The 19246-nt window shown below is 32.8% G+C and overlaps 2 protein-coding genes across 2 annotated transcripts; both read right to left on the bottom strand.

The window, feature by feature from the left end:
- Positions 1-7306: 7306 nt before the first annotated feature.
- LOC125824912 (transcription factor TCP8-like) lies at positions 7307-8693 on the bottom strand. Its single transcript, XM_049504255.1, has one exon. It carries the CDS (start codon positions 8590-8592, stop codon positions 7609-7611), a length of 984 nt encoding a protein of 327 aa, XP_049360212.1. The 5' UTR covers positions 8593-8693; the 3' UTR covers positions 7307-7608.
- A 5195-nt stretch (positions 8694-13888) lies between these two features.
- Positions 13889-18476, bottom strand: LOC125824923 (uncharacterized). Its single transcript, XM_049504268.1, has 2 exons — positions 18024-18476; positions 13889-14156 (listed from the first exon to the last, which is right to left on the bottom strand). The coding sequence occupies exons 1-2, from the start codon at positions 18201-18203 to the stop codon at positions 13983-13985; spliced, it is 354 nt and encodes a 117-aa protein (XP_049360225.1). The 5' UTR covers positions 18204-18476; the 3' UTR covers positions 13889-13982.
- Between the last annotated feature and the right edge of the window lie 770 nt (positions 18477-19246).

Below are 19246 nucleotides of genomic sequence, written 5' to 3'. Positions count from 1 at the left end.
CATGTACATAAAGTCGTGTTTTTCATGAGTCTTTTTAGCTTGGTTAAAAGTGTGTGATTTTGGAGTGCATCTAGTCTAAAATAGAATCTCAACTTTGTAATTAAGGACAAAAGATTGCATATTGGGATGAAATGGTCCTGGATACGACGGGTCAGATAGTTGATTGATTGATATTGGGAGGCAGGGTAGGCTGGTGGGATTGTCATCCCTCAACCCGTCCTTTAAATAAATGAGACTACTGTTACCATTTGATAGCAATTTTGTGCTTCTGGTCTTGTGGGTCATAGAGAGATGATACTTCACCTATAATGTTGTATGTTCCTCCTGTATGATGCAAGACTGCTGGTTACACAGTGCTGCAATGAGCCCTATTCTCTTTAAAGTGATACATTGGACTAAAATATAAATACAAACATCTCAAGGTCATAACTTCTATAATAGAACCAGATAAAAATTTCAGGTGGGCTATACATACAGTATTTAGATTTGAGCATGGGGTCATATCTATCCATGTCATGCACAGTGGCTAGCTGTTGATATGTGGATAACTCAGCTATTTGTGTAATCCCCCTCTGTGAACTTGTGTAGAATTTGGCGACAAGTAACATTAAGGATATTAAACAAGGTGCTCCATGTGAGTTTTACTCTTAATGGTTCTACTTTTTGGCTCATTGGCTGCTATACAGCACATAGGCGCCTTAATATAAGACGCTCTCTTATAATCTCCTGTTTTAAGTTTCATGCCAAATACAAGTGAATTTTATTCTCTTTTTTCTCTGTAACAACCACTACTTCCAACTTATCCAAAATATCTACTTGTGATAGCTCTAGCTCTGGTCTCTTTGAGGTGATCTTATGTTTTTTATTGGCAAGGACAAAAGTATGATTATTATCATTGACATTCCTAGTTGAGCCCTGGGACATATAACTATTGTTGTTTTCAGATAGAATGGAGCTACCTCCAAGATAGAGGTTTGACGTAATTTTGGTCTAGGGTAGTCTCTCAGGCTGGCTATGGATGCTTGAACTCGGTGTATATATCTTATGGTGTCTTCTGGACTTTTTGGTGTCTTGCTTGGCCCATATGAATACCTTTTTCGTTTATTTGCTTCTAAAAATTTTAAAGGAGGTTTATCAATATTTTGCATTTATCTGACCCTTTTGGTTTAGCGCTTTGAAAATATAACACGTGATGTTTGGGTTGGGCGCACATCACCAGTTTGAACCCTTCTGCTAGCAAGAGTTTTTAAGTGAGAGCAGGGTAGATGAGTGGGTCTATACTCCTCCAAGTTCAAACTTGTGAGCCAGTTGGAGTTGGTCCAGCGAACCCACAGACCATTTCTCAATTATCAAAACAAAGAAAAGAAAAAATGCATTAGTCTGATGCAAACTTATCCGAAAAAGACTAAAAACAGCAAAATTCTACCCATCCGATGGAGCAAAATCTCAAATACTCTTTTGGTGTTTGGACCTGCACCTTCTGAAATATGCTTGACATTATCAAGTTGTTCCATCTCTTAAGAACTTGTCGAGAAAATATTTTTACTTTATAGGTTTACTCATCCTGATGACTATTATTAACCATAAATCACAGTACTAACCTAGGCCCTGCATTATGAACCTGGGTGCATTGAAATAGTCAAAATAGTTTGGTTGATCTTCTGAGCATTGTTCTTTTTGTGAAACATGTGATTATCTATAAAGAATAAGAATGATACTGCTATCTGTTGGAGATGCATTTGAGGGACATATATTTAGGTCTACATGAAAAATTTATAAATGCTTCAAGTCTATGAATATATACTGATGTCAAAGAGGGAGAGCGATGGATGATAGCTTTTAACAACTAAATTATAAACTCTAAAACTAATTAGTCAACCTTCTAATAATTTGAGGAACCCTCCCTGGTAGCTCTCCCTCCTCCTTTGTCGGACAAGCATACTTTCATCAGTTTGACAATCTTTTCATTGGAACAGTGTGACAATTGAAAGGTTGTTTTTCTATGGCCTGCTTGAATGACTTCGAATTATTTATTATGCCAACTTCGTTCTTTATGCACAGTTCAAACGTCTGTTTTAACCGTTACATTTCAAACATTCTTTAATACTTGTTGTAGTTAATTATACATGTTTTGAAACTTCCATTTCTCTCATATTTCATTTCTAATTTTGTCTTTCCATCTTACCGTTTCTTATGACGAGTTCATTTCAATCAAATTTGGATGCTGTTGTTCATGCTTTTTGTAACTCTGACCTTGCTGATAATTGAAATTTATTGTTTGGTCAGTGAAGAGAGAGTTCCACTCAACAGGTGTCAAGAGAATGGGAGGGCATGGACATGACGAACCTTTTTACCTTCATGCAAAACACATGTACAACTTGGACAGGATGTCAAACCAGAAGCTGAAGATGACTCTTGGTGTCTGGTCTGCAGTCGCCATTGGTGTTATAGTACCAGTTTATGCTGTCGTATTCCAGCAAAAGAAAACTGTGTCGGGCTAGATCATCATGCAATTGCGTCTCCACCACAATAATGCTTGCCCTTGGAGCTTCCATGTATGAAGATGAACCTATTGAATTAGAGAGCATTAAATAGCTTTCAGTTTTGACTTAGCTTTACCCTGGTGGTTGCTTTTCTTGTTTCTATTTTGGCACAACATTGGTATGCCTAGTTCATTAATAATATTCTCTTAATTAAGTGAAAACCATATCTGTTGAACATGTGTCTGGTTTAATATCCACTTTGTGATTTTCTTTCTGACTGGCTATTGCTCCTATCAATCAAAGTGAATGTTGCTCCTTTTGGAGTACAATTTCTATGATATGCCTGATATATGACACACATTTTCCCAGCCAACAAAAATTGGTGGAGTATTAGTATTTGGGCCCAACTAAAATAAAAGAAAAAAGTTTTACAAATGTTGCATAAATAATTCTTGCATGTTTCTAATCAGTTATTTTGTTTCCCTTTTCAGTGTCTTAGAAACTAGAAATACAAAAAAAATTACTGTACGTAGCTTTCTACTTCACTCACCGTTTCGACGTGTATATAGCTAGGATTTAAATTGATGAATAGCTCTAGTAGTTCTGGAAGTAGTTACACAAGAATGGGTTCAAAGTTCATCCCGTCGATGAAGAACTCATAACCTATCTACTTAAATTTGTGTGTGGCAATATTCAAATACTAGACTTGTACAATAACAAAAAACCATGTGATATTACAATGATTTACCTCCTGATGGAGAGTGCACAGATGTGAACTACTTGTTTACACGGTTAAAGTTGAATACTATACGATAACAAAAAACCATATGATATATATATATATATATATATATATATATATATATATATATATATGTATATACGATGATTCACTTCCTAATGGAGAGTGCACGGATGTTTTTTTTTACTATATAAATACTTTCATATTAGACATTAGTCTCAAATTTTTAATTATTTAGTATTTTTTTTATATATCTTTTTGTAACTTCTTAAAATACATGTAGTTAATTGTAATTTGATTTATTTTTTAAAAATTGATAGTGTAACATTTTTTAAAATATTTTGTAACAGATGAAATAAATATATATAAATTATTGTACGTTACATAACACTACAAATATTTAAATTTAAGTAGTTAGTTCTTATTGATCATAATTTTGAAAACTATTTCAATTGACTAAGATGTAATAAAAATTTCAAAATTATTCTAGAAATATTTTAAAATAGAATTAAGGCTTCACATGATTGAATATGTTAAATAGAATATATTTTTTTTTTTACTTTTATAATATATCATAATACTTTTAATTGCAAAAATAGGTCTAAATCATCATTATTGTTAGTAATTGTTACACTTTAGAAGACATTCAAAATAAGCCAATATTTTTCTAATTTAATTATTTGATAATCTAATTATTTTAAGCTTAATATATCTAAGAAGACACCTAAAAATTGAAAAATAATCTTACGTAGTCTATATTAAAACATGATTGATTCAAATTGAAGTGAATTAGAGTAATAAAAAGTAGAAAGGGTCCGTGATAGGGTTGAAGAAAAACAATTGTTTCGAGTATAGAAATAATAATACGGGTCATATTGAGAAAGACATATCGAATTAAAATTGTGGGGACTATGAAAAAGTATTGTCTTAGCAATAGAATCCTGAAGTCGTTGAGAGGAAGGACATATTAATCAAGTTTAAGGTATAAATTTATTCTGAGATTAGTTATGCATTTAACTGAATAAAGTAAAAATTTAATCACAATTTTTAATTATATGAAATATCTCACCTTATCCCATGAACCACACGACCCTTCCATAAGAATTGTCTTCAAAATCATGGTGAAAGTGAAGATCGAAGAACCAAAAAAATTAAGCTAGGTCCTATTTAGTGTTGTATTCACCTTTTCAATGATTTTTTGAAAATAACATTTGTATCTTCACAAGAAAAAGATAAGATCAGCATATATATCTATACTCTCTAAATTCTACTTATAGTTATAAAAATATACTGAACATATTAGTATCGTTGATTAAGATAAGGCAAACAACAAAAAATGAAGAGATTCCCTGAGGCCTCTAGGCTCTAGGCCTAGATAGTTGCATGTCCCACCTTCTTTTTGACATTTGATGCTACTTGTGGTGCAAGTGGAAGATAGATTCAATAATTGGAATTTAATTTTAAAAAATTCTGAATTTTGAGGGAATTAATTTAGCTAAAGACCTCTTATTCTTGCTATAGTTAATTAAAAGATGACAACCTCAACCTATTTGGAAAAAAAAACATATTAGACAGTTATTTAAACCAGGACAGCATGTTGCCAATGCTTCTTTTGGCACCAGAAACAACTAAAAAAGAAGTTAAAGAGCATTTTTTTTCTCGTTCGGTGTTCGAAGTTCGTATTGGAGCCCCGACTAAGTTGGATCGCGCATTGCAGGTTCCATTTGGATGTGGCGCTCCCAACATGATTTTCTCTATTTTTGGAGATCCCGATTAAATCTGGATCATGCATTACAGGGCCCATTAGAGGGTGACGCTCCTAACATGATTTGTTCCGTATTCAAGGCTCGAATCTGAAACTTCTAATTAAGGGTGAAACAGTTTCACCAATGCACCACACTTATGTTGATCAAGAGAAATCTTTTGCTCTTGTTATTTTATATTCCTTTTTATATTTCAAATTTGGTGAAATAATTGTAAACACCTTCATTGAAAATTTGGTTTATAATACTCCACTCCCTAGTGGTTTGCCACATATATAACACAAAAAGGCAATGATGGTGGAAGACAGAGAGAATTGAGAACAAGGGAGAAAAGGTAGTTCAAGAATAGTTTATCCTAAAATTTAAATTGGATCATTTTTCTTCTTGTAACTTTGATAATTAGTTCATGAAAAATCAATAAGATCAATGATGTTTTATAGTTTAAGGAATATTCTACATTTATCCTTTTTTTGCAAAACTACAAAGAAGAAGAAAATGAAAACAATATATATTAGAAACTTCTACTCAAATGACAAAAATGAGTATTTGTAGTTAACATTAAATATGCTTAGACTAATAATATAGGGACCAAAATAGAATATAACCATAATTTAGGAACTAAAATTACTATTTCCCCAAAAAAAATTGCTCAAGTGAGTGACACTTAAAAGAGTCTATCTTAAATCTACTCCTAAAAATAAAAGATCATTTTTCTCATTTTTTTTGACAATACATTTAAGTGAAGTCTTAAAAGCTTACCATCGACGAATGTGGTGCAGTGGATAGGGCTGCTAAGCACTTCCCTCCAAATAGTCTTATGTTTCACGAATTTAAAATAGTCGAACTTCAATACTAATACGAAACACCAGACTAAAAAAAATAGAGTTTTAAAAGCTTAGGTGCATGCTGCTGTGAGCATATTCACCCAACAAAATAGAATCTTTCCATTTCCTAGTGTCACCAATGACCAATGTCACAAGCCATTGGTCTTGCACTTAAATTCTACTTATGACATTGACGCATTCAACTTAATAGTGTCACTAAACATTGGCCTTGATTGCACTCAACATATCCTTTGTCTTGCATTTCACATCCTACTAAAATTCTTAGTGGCATTGGCATATTGGGTCCTAGTGGTATTGTTTGGCTCCTCTTAATTTAAAATTAACATGATAATGACAATTCAAGTGCTAACATGATACTTCTTTTCAATCCAACATTATGAATATTACTCCCTCTCTCCTATTTGCGGCACACTTTTCTTTTTAATCTGACCCAAAAATAATGTTATCTTATTATTTAAAAATAGTTTAATTTTAAAATTCTTCTTTTTACTCCTAATGAGACGAAGAAGTGACATATAGGAAAGAATTGTGAACCAATCGAATTAAATGAACAGCTAGGCCATACTATTTGAATGTAAACATATTTGGAAGACTCAGTCAACTAGTTGATAGTCCCTCCTGTCCAAAAAAATAATTAATTAATACATTTTTCAACTATGAAAAAACCATTTATTTTTGGATTAAAGGGAATAATAAAAATAAACTAATATTTATCTATATCCCTCTCAATTATGTACAACTTGGAAGGCAAGGAAAGGAGGACCTTTTGGAGAAGACTTGACTCCACCAATTATCATGAACATTTTGGAGGTACATTATTATATTAGGTTTTTTGTTACTGTCCAAAATGATTTTTTTATTTCATCCGATATCTAAAATTCACATTGAAATCCGATTATTTTAAATTTGCGCCGCGTAGAATTCCATTCGGAAGAAAGTGGAGCAGCCCCATCACCACATCCTTTGATTGTGTCCAAAGTGAATTCAATCACCCTTTTGGCCACCCAAAATGCCAAAATATAACAAAAAGATGAAACCATAATATAAACAAATTACGATAGTTCATGAAAAATACAAGTTAAGAAGGGAAAAGGGGAGGGAATTCCGAGATAAGAATCGTACTCTCACTAAATATGGTGAAAGTTCAGATAGTCAACCAATCAAACTAATAAAATTCTATCATACAAATGATTTTTGAGCAAAAAAAAATTTTCTCTCAACGAGATAAGAATGATGAAAAAGGAGAGGTAACCAAAGCATGACATTTGATAGGATTATAATTTAGAAGTTCATATGAATAAAAATTTACTTGCATTAGGTGTTTATACCGATAAAATGTGTCTTTAATTTCATCTATACATTTAATACGTATTTTCGTTTTATGGTGAGATTAAATTATTTAATTAGGTAAAAATAATGGTGTAAATGCAACCATGCATTAGACTGCAACTCCAATTCCAAAACTGTTAAAAATGAGTGAAAAAAGCACTGAAAGTAAAGAAACATTTACAATGACCACAAACAATTCTCTCCTAACTACATTAAAAAGGGGAAAAAAGCATCAAGAATTAATTCAAAAGGCATCAATCTTGCAGTTTTTTTTCTTATCTGGTGTCTAGTACTGGCATTGAAGCATGACTATTCCGAATTTGCGTCATGTAGGCCCCATTTGGGTAAGTTCTTCCTATCAAGAATTTTTTCGTACTCATGGATCAAACCCGACCCTTGACAAAACCAGTCCCACACATACTTTGGAGGTATCAATGTTGGAGTTATCATTGGGAATCTTTGTGATTTTCATCACCACTGTCACTACCTTGAGGCTGATTTTGATGATGATGATGTTGCTCCAAATTCATCCCCAAATCAATCCCACTACCCCTACTGCTACTATTATATGCATTCATGGATGCCAACATTCCCATATTAGTCTCTGTCACACCCAACCCCAGCTGCTGAACCGGTTGTGGCTGCTGCAAAAACATTGATCCTAGTTGAACCGGACTGAACCGGCCACCTCCTGGTAACTCGAAACCACCAATTCTCTGCATGGTTGATGAGGTACCTGGTAACATCCAGAACGTGTTTCCGACGTTACCGGCCGCCGGCCCAACCGCCCACATGGCAGGAGCCGGTATGTAACTAGAGGGATTCAATGAACCGGGTTTCGATTCTTGATCCGGTTCGTGACCTTGAACTCCGGTTCTTTCCGGTTTAGCTGATGATGATGACGGTGAGGTTGTTGCTGCAGTTGTATCTTCTCTATACCTCTTTTTCATGAAATTTTCATCTGGGTCTTGCCCAAAACTGTTTCCCGGAATCTGGTGGTGGAAACCCAGCATAGTGGTAGCGCCACCGTGGATGAAAAGCGGCGCGGATTTCGACGGCGGAGCTGAAATTGTAGTCCCGCTGCTACGTAAAGAGACATTAAGAGTTGAGAAATTAGCCGGAATTGTACCTGTTCCCGTTGCAGCTATTATTGACGGTTCAGCTTGTTGCAATAGCCACTCTATGGTTTCGCCATCAGACTTATGACCCAATTCTTTCGTAAGCTGAAAAACCCTGGCGGCGCATAAAGCCGGCATTCGGATGCGCCGCCCTCGACCGTCCACCTTCGTGTGACGGTCTTTCGATGGCTTCTTAACAACTTTAGTAGAAATCGCATTGTTATTATTTTCATTACTATTGTTATTATTATTGTTATTGCTATTGCTCCCACCATCTTGGTTGTTTTTGCTATTTGACTCTCTAAATTCCATCTGTGGAGGTGGGGTGAGGGAAAGTACCTAACAACAAAGATTTCTTTTGATATTTGAAAATTTTACCCAATTGTGTATTATGTAATTGGAAGTTGTAGCAAAGAAAGAGACCAATTAGGAGAAAAAGGGTAATGAAACAAAGTAGTAGTGCAAAGTCTTTTTGAGCCAAAACAGAACAAGTGGAAGTAGTGGGGTTTCTCTTTTTCTTCACTTTAATTCAACTTTGTGGAATTTGGCTAATGGAAGAGAAGAAGAAGAGTAGGTGTGGGTGCCTACCAAAAGAGAATCAATACAAGTGTAGCTGGTGAAGGAGGTGTGGGGCTAAAAGGGAGGTGGGGTTGGGGGTGTGTGGGGGGGGGGAGGGGTCCAATTCAAACTGAGTGGTGGCAGGGGCAGGTGGGGGACCTGTAAAGTTAAGAAGAAAGCACTGATAAATTTTGCAGAAACTAATAAGGGAAAGCCCACTCGTGGGGTCTCTTTGTTAGCAATGTTATCATAACTCATCCGCACTGCCGACGTTTGATATTTGTATTGAGATTTTTATAAGCAAAGTTTAGAAGAATAGAATATGTATAGATTGTTTTTTACAGACTATCAATTCAAATATAGAAAATTCACGTATATTAAGAAAAATATGACAATTAATAAAAGTAGTGCAAAACCTACAATAAACGAATCGGAATAACTACTAAATAGTGCAATGACCGAAATAAAATAAGCAGTTGATGATAGAGATATTATAATAAAAACTAAAAATATACGACTAGTACAATGACAGACATCAACAAGCCTAGACCATTGAAAAACAAGATAATACTTCACTAACTATTAACCTTTTGTCATAATACACAACCTCCACACCTTACTCTCTAAGGTCATATCTTTGGTAATCTGAAGTTCTGTCATGTCATGCCTAATCACTTCTTCTTGTGCCTACTATATTTAACTTATCGCAACTCCTCATTGGAGCGTCTGCGCATCTCTTTTTCACATGTCCAAACCATATCAATCTCTCTTTCCTATCTTGTTCACCACGGAGAGCACTCTTATTTTATAACGAATAATCTCTTTCTAATCTTATCATCCCTAGTATGCTCACACATACATTCACCATCTTTATTCCGCAACATGTATTTTTAAAATATGAAAGTTCTTGATTAGTCAGCACTTCGCTCCAAATATGAGAGACCTCTAATTATGAATAAATATTATATTCATTTCATCACAATCCTCGGTAGTATAATAGATCCTTGAATTTAGATTCAAGTTAATTATCAGAAGTCATAATTTATTTGATTTATTGGATTCAAAATTAGTTATTTATGATATTTTTAATAATTAATTGACATGTATATAAAGTGCGTGTCAAAATTAGTGCGTTCTGATGCAGCCACATCTTAAATTCTACACCTATTGGCCCTTAAATGTTATTTGTATGAACTTATCTTTAGGTTATTAATAATTCTACTTATATAATATAATTATCGTTTAAAGGATGTGATTTAATGTTAAAAGGATTAGAGTATATTATTATTGATAGATATAAAAGTTATAACTGTAGTATTTAAGGTTGCTTTTATTATTTTTAGTTTTGCCAAGTTGCTTTTTAATAATTTGATTTATGTGCTCAAAGAATATCTAGTTATCTGTTTGTTAGACTTTTTAAAAAATGAAATTAATAATCTTGAAATATAAGATAAGATACTTGTCAAGGAAAAGTGATTTCATAGTGTAATAATTTTTTATGTTAATTAAATAAACGGGTGTAGAATACAACTATATATTTATTAATAATCAAATTCAATATACACAAATATTTTGTGAAATTATTTTTACTTGTTGTATTTATATAATCCAATGTCAAAATAGTAAATATATGATGATCAAAGTTATCATATGATGATCACAACAGGTGAGACTTTATCAAATTGTTAGATTTTGATAATGATTAATGGCTATATTATATAAGTTTGTTTTAGTACCCTTACGAAACTTTAGTTTAAGTGAAAGTCGAGCCAGAAATTCTAATAAGAAAAAATAATCTTGAAATACTATATGTATTTATCTTTTAATAAGATGATTTCATGACCTTTATAGCACGTGGCTCCATCACTATATATATTGAAGTCCACCCAATGGCCCCTTAATTAGCCCCACTTGTCTAGTTGTGTTTGTATATACACACACATGTATGCATTTATACAAACTTAAATGCAGCAAAATTGCTAAAATAAATAACAATGCAGTAAAATAGGTAATACAAGACTGAATTTTCTGCATGTGTTTGCTACCACAAAATCTGAAAAAAACGAACAACCTTCTTTGATGATGCTGATGTGACACTATTATTGTAGCTATCACAAACCAAAACTTTACCATAGTAAATAAAATAAAAAAATCTGTTATGAAAGAATTTTGTATGTACGCACATTTTGTAACTCAATAAAGATAATGAACAAATCGTAGCGTCTATCGAAAATAATCTCACCGTACTAATAAAGTTTACATATACATTTTTCTCAAATTTTACTTATGAGATTATATTAAATACGCTATTATTGTAAAAACAATAACAAACGGGATAAACTTTAGAAAATTTGTACTCACATCTTCACTCTTATGAGCTCACCCAACATTCAACATTAAGAAAAGTCAGAGAAAGTGACCAAAAGAAATAATGATAGGCGCATAGCTTGGAAGATTATGTATAAGTGGTCGAACTTAGTAGCTTTAATTTAAATTTTTTAATTATATTTTTTAAAAAATATAAAATTAAATTCAAAATCAAATATATATATATATATATATATATATATAAATCAATTTTATATGATAATATAAAAAAAATAATTAAAAAGCATTATCCATACACATTAAACTCAGAATTGGATTCATTGAAGAAAGTTTGAAAGGGAAGACAACTCAGGTGAAAGCATCTAATCCTAACAAGGATACACAGCTCATCACAACTCAACCCCACTTCCCTCACCTAACTTTTTATTACTATAATCTTTTAATATTAATTATACACCGTCCGTTTTAATTTGTTTATGCTATTTTTTTAGTCTATTTTAAAAGAATGTCTTTTTTTTTAATAATTCTTTAGTTTAAAATTTTCACGTGATATGTTTAACATCACAAGATTAATTATGTATCTTTAATTTAACATCACAAAATTTAAAAATCTTTTTTATTTTATTAAATTTTATGTCAAGTCAAAATTGACGAACAAATTACTAAAACGGGAGGAGGATTAGTTTGCTTTTTTTCATTAAGTAGTAGAGTCATTTTATTGTTACATTTCAGAATTTAAAACCACTAATCAATACAGCAGCTGGCCATGATTCACTCCAACTCATCCCACTGCATCTTAGATATGGTTATTATTATCTGATATTTATGTAATTAATTAGCTTGTATTAATTTACTTTCTATTTCTTGCTAACTTTTGAAGTAGAATAATTAGAATTTTGGCAGTGACTTTACAAGAACTTATTTAAAAGATATTTCAAAGAACATGTGATTAATTATTAATTCATCTCAAATATATTATCGTTAGTTTGATTCGATAATTTACAAGTCATATGGAGTGAAATACTCCGTCTGTGACATTTGGTTCAATATTTTTTCAAAAAAGTTTTTCATGAAGTTTCTCTCAACCAAACATGAAAAAAATGAAAAACATTTTTCGTACCAAAGCAAAGTCATCAAATTATTATTTGTTTTACCACACAATACTTCATCCCCTATAATCATTTCTTAAATGAAATTTAAGATAAGCAACAATGTAGACATCACTATCCTTCTCATGGTAAAGTCACTTTCTTTTGTAGCCAATAAGTCAAAGATAATACATATATATAATTACACAATTTTATACTAAGTTTGTATCCATCGCCACGCAATAATATTAGGTATCACAGTGCTTAAAATCTTGAATCTGCCTCTCACGTTTACACGAAAAGGTTGGAAAAAAGGCAGCAAGTGAGAACTAATAAATTGTATTTTTCAATGGGTGGACCTTGAATTGCCTTTCTGTAAAGAGAGAATTTCCAATTCTAACTAAACCAAAGATAGTCTTTCCTATATAATAGAGTTGTCTCCCAATTAGACTTCTTCTTTTTCTATTGGCATAATACATATATTGGACCTTAAACTTGGCTTCAAATTTCAACTTTGACTTTCAATTTTCATAGTGCACAAACAGGCACTTTAACTATCCAACCTTTTAATAAATAAACACGCGTGTCCTACCTAGCAAAACGCGTGATGTGCACGTATTTTACGCGAGTTAGGAGTAATTTTTGAGGCCCACAACAGTAAAAAAATGTTGAAATGACAAATCTACCCTTAATCAATCCCTTTTATATAATATCTTTATATTTCCAAATCAAAATCTCATTTCTCTTTCCTCCTCTTTCAAATCAAAATTTTTTTCCTCTCTTTTAAAACGATTTGTGCTCATATTTAGTGCAAATGGCTTCTAATTTTTTTTGTCATTGTGGAAAAAGAGCTATAACCCTTGTATATTAATTAAAAGTAATTTTAATTTTTTTTTTAGTTCTAAAATGGACGTGTAAAGTATTTAATTAGTTGGCAGCCACTGAGTGGCTCACTAATACACGTGGGAGCATTTGCATTTCACGCTCTTTGCCTCCAAAAATCGCGTGTTTATTTATTAAAAGGTTGGATAGTTAAAGTGCCTGTTTGTACACTATGAAAGTTGGAGGTCAAAGTTAAATTTTGAAGCCAAGTTTATGGTCCAATATATGTATTATGCCTTTTCTATTTTCAAACTTAACTTACTTAGCTACAACAACTTTACCACAAAAAGAGGAGAAGAAAAGTAGACTTCTTTTCTCTTTTCACCTGGAAAGGACCTGTCAGCTACTATAGTTAATAGCTTAATGGACAAGTAAGGACTTTGTTACAATGTTGCCTCAAACAGTAAACAGCTAGAAATGGACAAGTTTGTTTCCTAAATATTAGAAAACAATACCTTTATGTGCAAATGACATGTTGAAGAACTACCTTGCTCTATGAGGAATAGACTTCGGACTCATAACCTAAACAATATTTGGATGTAGTTGGATGTGAACAGTAGAATTGTCTGGACAACATCCAAAGGAAGAGAAGCCTCGGATAAACCTCGGGTTTTTCAAGATTCCAAGGTAGAACAGATTTATAGCTCAGGCCTAAAAGAGGCACAACAGAAAAATTGCAGTAATATTTTTCAATGAACTTCAAAGAGGCACAGATCTAATTTTCTTTTCTTTCCTAAGTAAAAGAGACTGCATAAATTCAATCTTGATTAAAAACTTATATGAGCATCCAGCAAACTAGCTGTGTATAAACAAACATACTGATATTTGCTCCTACTTTTAGTGCCTTCACTTCTTTGCTTTTGCAAATCTCAGACAACGATACTTTTCCCCACTAACTGTTATTTCAAGAGCTCCATCTTGATTGTCTTGGTTTGATGCAGTCCCCATTAGTACACTTTTCTCTTTCTCAAGGTTTTCCCTCTCCATCTTTAACCTGGCTTCTTGCCGAGCAATTTCTGCCTGGGATCAAAACTATGACATGTTACAAATCTACTCAAGGGAACATCGTCTATCATAGAGGCACATACACTAGATACTTGACTCAAAATTTGCAACTATTATAAAAGCTAAAACACCGTAAAATGGTCATATATTTCCTTCTTTGACTAATATAACTTCTGTATTGAACTTTGAACTCAAATAAATAGACCATGTTTCACCTTTCTCACGAGTCACGGCTACAAATAAGTTAACAAAAGAAATGCTTGTGCGTGCCAAAAAACCCAGGTCTGAAAATGTTAAAATTCACTAGACATTTCACCATTCTCAATTTTCATATCAGGTGTTGACAAGGAATTTAATTTCCAAGGACCTCTATCAAGATTAGGAACGTGTAAATTCTCAGAATAAAGCTGTCAAAGACTCGTATTAAATCAAGAGAAAGAATAAGAGTCAGTTGGAATTGTCAAGAATATTAGAAGGTATGAAGCAGGTACTCGTCCATTGTTCGCTTTCTAGAGAAACATGGAACTTCTTTAATCCATAATTGAGATGCACAGGTGACACTGAACAAATTGGAACAGCTGAACACAGAAGTATTGAACAAAATGCAAAATGATTATTCCAGTTAATGTGAATTTTTGTCATAAAATGTGAATACATTGAGTTCAGCTAGCTATCTTAATTGTGAAAAAATCAGCATTTACACAACTCTCAGCTCTCACTATTCCAAAATTGATCTGTACTATTCCTAGATTTGTAAGTCAAGACCTGGAAAAATTACAACACATAACATTTCAATAGTCACATCCGACCAGACTGGGATTACAAATGGTTTTCTAAGCTCAAGAAATGGTTGCTGGTAAAATGGTGCACACTACAAAACTTGATGAAGAAAAAGGCCTTGACTGGTGGGTGTAGTGGAACGACTAGTGAACAATTATGCAACAGGCAATTAGAATTTTTTTGATATGTAACATGCAATTAGAATTTATATTAACTGTCTTCAAGTCAAGAAGATATGCCGCTGGAAGGTGTGGTTTTCAAGAGGAACCATGTAATCTTTTAAAGGGGAAACACCTGAATAGCCAATTCAATTTGCACTCAATGGTAGTAAAGCAGCAACAAGCGCATTGAATTCTTGCAAGATAATTTAGGTTCTAATATATCTGGCTCCAAAGGTTGAGTCTTCTTTTAACCACGTTGAAGGAGGCTCACATAGGACATATTACGGTTCATGCATTACATCAAGTTTCCATATGACATGTATGCTTGGAAGGCCTTTAATATGGTTAAAAGTAAGACTTTTTCATGTAAATGTGAAGGGAAACATGTGATCCCTTAACTGCCTCGACAGATATGGGTGGACAATTTTGAATCCAGAAAACGGCCAACCCTGTTTAATCTCTTGAATAATAATATATACAGGGATGACTTGGGCAAGCTAGAATTTAGGACAGGATCACGAAAGTTTTTGTTTGATTGCTCTGTTACAATAATCTTGTAAATTATGACATTGACTCAAAGCCACTATACATTATTGCATAAGCATATAAGTGAGAGAAGGACATGTTCTAGAGTAACATCACACTGAAAGTCCTAGTGATTGAGCTTTTAATAGATCCAAAGTGCACTATCTGAAAGTGCAGGATATGCATTTCTTCTGAGGATATACAAGTATGACTATGTGACTTGAAACATTTCTATCTTCTTACGACTATGGGAGGTGACCTGAAACATTTCTATCTTCTTAAGTTTCTTATGAAAGTAACTTAATGAAACTTCTGCAAATTTACTTAATTTCCACACAATATCACTGAGGAATAATTTCTGATTCAACTGCAGGGGGTTAATGTGTTGTCTATCACAATTGACATACTACTCAGCTGGCCTTAATAGAGAAATATTTGAATGCAACAGGGAGAACACAGACTCTAAAACCTCACTATACACAGTCTAATTATTGCAAAATTCCTACGGGCTGGTATTTAACCAATAAGGTCAACCTTAGACTACACAGGTTCTGTTAAATCATTTATGGAGCCTCTTGTTGAGACCCTGGTACATAAATTAGGTTACAACCCCTCAGTCAACTAAATAATCTATGATCCAAATTGACCAGAGGTAAAATTAAGCAAGGGCTGTAGTCCACTTTTTATATTGATATTTGATATTCCAACAGCATCATTAAGTTTGTACATCATCAAGTCCAATCTATACAATTACTCTTATCCAGTGCCTGTAACAAGGATGCATTTATTGTTTCAGGTGAAAGTAAAACTGGCTGGCTAGCCCTAAGGTAAATAGCTTAGTTAACCTTTCAAACCACATAAAATTCCAGGGCAACGTGAGGGTGGCGCTACATAGACATTAAGAGGTCAACAAGTATCTTTTAAACACAATAAAGGAAACCTTTCATTTCATTTCACCACCACTTATAAATTAAAGGAAAACAATAATGCTACATGTCCTCCACTATGTCCCTCCAATATTAGTTATCAAAAGAAAGAAAAAATCTTAAACTTTCTCAAGCAAGATATGAAAGGAATTGTAAGCTAATCAATATCTCCATTCAATCAATCAATCATCAATAAATCAACAAGACCTCAATCCTCAATTAGCTGGATTCGATTAAGAACCCTATGTGATCATTCTACTCTATTTGGTGCTGGCCAGTAATATGTTTTTTTCCGCAAATTAGGATTTCTCGAAAACTAGAGGTTCACCATCTCATAATTATACATATATTGACATACACGTCTCTAGACAAACTTTTGACGAACATTGGACCCAATGCAAGGACTACAACAACTAAGCATTAGTCTGAACTCTGAACTAGTTGGAATAACCAAGATTAGTTCTTTGTTCCATTATGTTATATTCTTACAAGGTCTGCATTAATTCAGAAAGATTATAGGTCTTCTAAAACATAAATTCTTGATTTTATATCTACTTCGTTTCCCTTTTAATACATTATTGATCTAAGTAGGACAGGGAAAAACCTACTAATCCTATGCTATGTCCCTTCAGCTTTTAGTTACAAGAAACAAGAAGAAAAGAAGTTCTTCCTTTTTTTTGGGGCATACTTTGAAATATAAGCTGATAAATCTATTACACTTCTCATAAAAGATGTATTCACAAAAACACAGCACTTGTTCCAAACAGAGACAAAAACACTAGGTGATTTCTTTCCATTTATCTTAGCCTTGATGGACAGATTTATCTGGTATTGTTGCTTGTGGGAGGTATTCCATGAAATTAGTTGAGGTACACGCGTTGTCCACAAACAAAACAAAAATAAGGTTGGTTTTTAGTAGTAGTTCATGAGACCTCGAATTCCCACGTTCCAGCGTGCATTATGCCAACAGGTCCCACCACCAACTCTAGCTGAGAAGTTGAGTCACCCTTCTTTTTTTTTTCAGAAATAGAATAGAATAAAGAATGAGATAGTCTATATCTTGTATCGATCATAGGATCACCCTATGAATAGGTCAATTCAAGCTCGTCGGACACCACAGTTATCAACAAAAAGAAACAGCCCACTTCCCATCAGCAGTATACAGTATATGTTCGAGTAATTCAGTCAATCCATTTTCCATAGTGAATGAAATGAATCCAAATAAAGCAAAATATTGATTGATCCTGTAATTTGAAAGACGGAAAGCCAGAAATCACACCCAAAAGAAAACTAAGCTATCCAAAGAAAGAAAGGATTTCTTTTCTACTCAATTTCTCTCCCAAAAATGAGGGAAAAACTCACAAAAACACCCATTTCCGAGTTCCACCATATTTCGAAAAAATCAGTCAAACCCAATACAGGAATCAGCAAATAAGTTCAAAATAACTAAATCTTCGAAGACAAAATGGAATTTTTTTCCAGATGTGTACCTCACGACGAGAAAGTTCAGCTTTCCAAGCAGCTTCACGCTCAGCAACCTCACGTTCACGCTCCTCAATATAACTCTGCATCTCCCTCTCTTTCATTATCCTATCTTGTATATCAGCATCTAATGCCTCTTTCAATTCTTGTACGAATTTATCAACAACTGCTTTAATTCTCAGCGACATCAAATAACCTCTCTTCTTCAAAAAAAAAAATCTTATTGTTTCTTTAATTCTCTATTTCTGAGAGACCCTTTTCGGAGAACACTGCTAATTTCTGGTTACTGCTGCCATTAAAGGAGAATTCAAAGAGGGTAGACAAGTTGCTTTGGCTTTTTCGGACTGATTGAAGAAGAAAAGAATATGTGAATGTTGAAGAGATCAATTTTAGGCCTTTAGTTTTCTCTCTTTTTGTTTCTTCTTGTTTCTGCTGACACTACAATTTAAAGCCCAATAAACCCTTTTCTCCTCCTTACTAAAAAAATAATTTATACGACAATTGAAGTTCGATTAATTCATTTAGATTATATCCAATTTTAAAGAAAAAAAAAAATTATTAAAAAATTTCATACTAAAAACTCGACAAAAACTCTAACTCTATCCCTTCGTGGTAAAGAATGAATTATATCACTGTTACTTTTGTTTCATTTTATTTAAATTAGAGATAAATTAATACGTAATTTAGTCTTTTTAAAAACGTCAAAAAGAAACACGTGGAATATTTGCACTTTATGACCGAGCGATGAAAGGCCCAAAATATATTTTTCTCCTCTTTTCTTATTTTCTTTTCTCAACGGTCGTCATCGAAGAAAATTGTATATTATCCCTTTTTGATTGAACACAAAAAATTAAAAAAATAATTTGATTAATAAGATGAAATATTAGAAATTAGAAATAATAATAATAATAATAATAGACAACTAAATTAGCAGAAAAGTATCATGTCAAAGTAAATTTTAAAACTTATCAAATTTAAGTTCTGGAAAGTGGGAAAAAAAATAGATGAAAATTAAAAGACGTTAAATATGTTAGTTAACAAATCATTATAAGTTATAACCCTATTACGTCATTTAATTATGATAAATTGATATGACATAATGTAAATATCGAATATGAATAAATATACGAAGATAAATCATTACAGTCAAAAAAGGTATTAGATAAACTAAATAATAGCATCTATAGATAAACTAAATAATAGCATCTGTATTTATAGTTGATCATTCTCC

The sequence above is a fragment of the Solanum verrucosum genome, unplaced genomic scaffold (assembly GCF_900185275.1).
Source record: "Solanum verrucosum unplaced genomic scaffold, falcon-dt-bn FXZP01000086.1, whole genome shotgun sequence".
In the NCBI taxonomy this organism is placed as follows: Eukaryota; Viridiplantae; Streptophyta; class Magnoliopsida; order Solanales; family Solanaceae; genus Solanum; species Solanum verrucosum.
Note: the sequence above shows the minus strand (reverse complement) of the source record. Positions and strands in the feature narration are given on the sequence as shown.

Excerpts from the sequence above, each read along its gene's own strand:
- LOC125824923 (XM_049504268.1), bottom strand. The coding sequence starts at position 18,203 with ATGTCGCTGAGAATTAAAGCAGTTGTTGATAAATTCGTACAAGAATTG. Across the intron at positions 14,157-18,023 it reads CTGAACTTTCTCGTCGTGAG|GCAGAAATTGCTCGGCAAGA; the intron begins GTACACATCTGG and ends TTTTGATCCCAG.
- LOC125824912 (XM_049504255.1), bottom strand. The coding sequence starts at position 8,592 with ATGGAATTTAGAGAGTCAAATAGCAAAAACAACCAAGATGGTGGGAGC.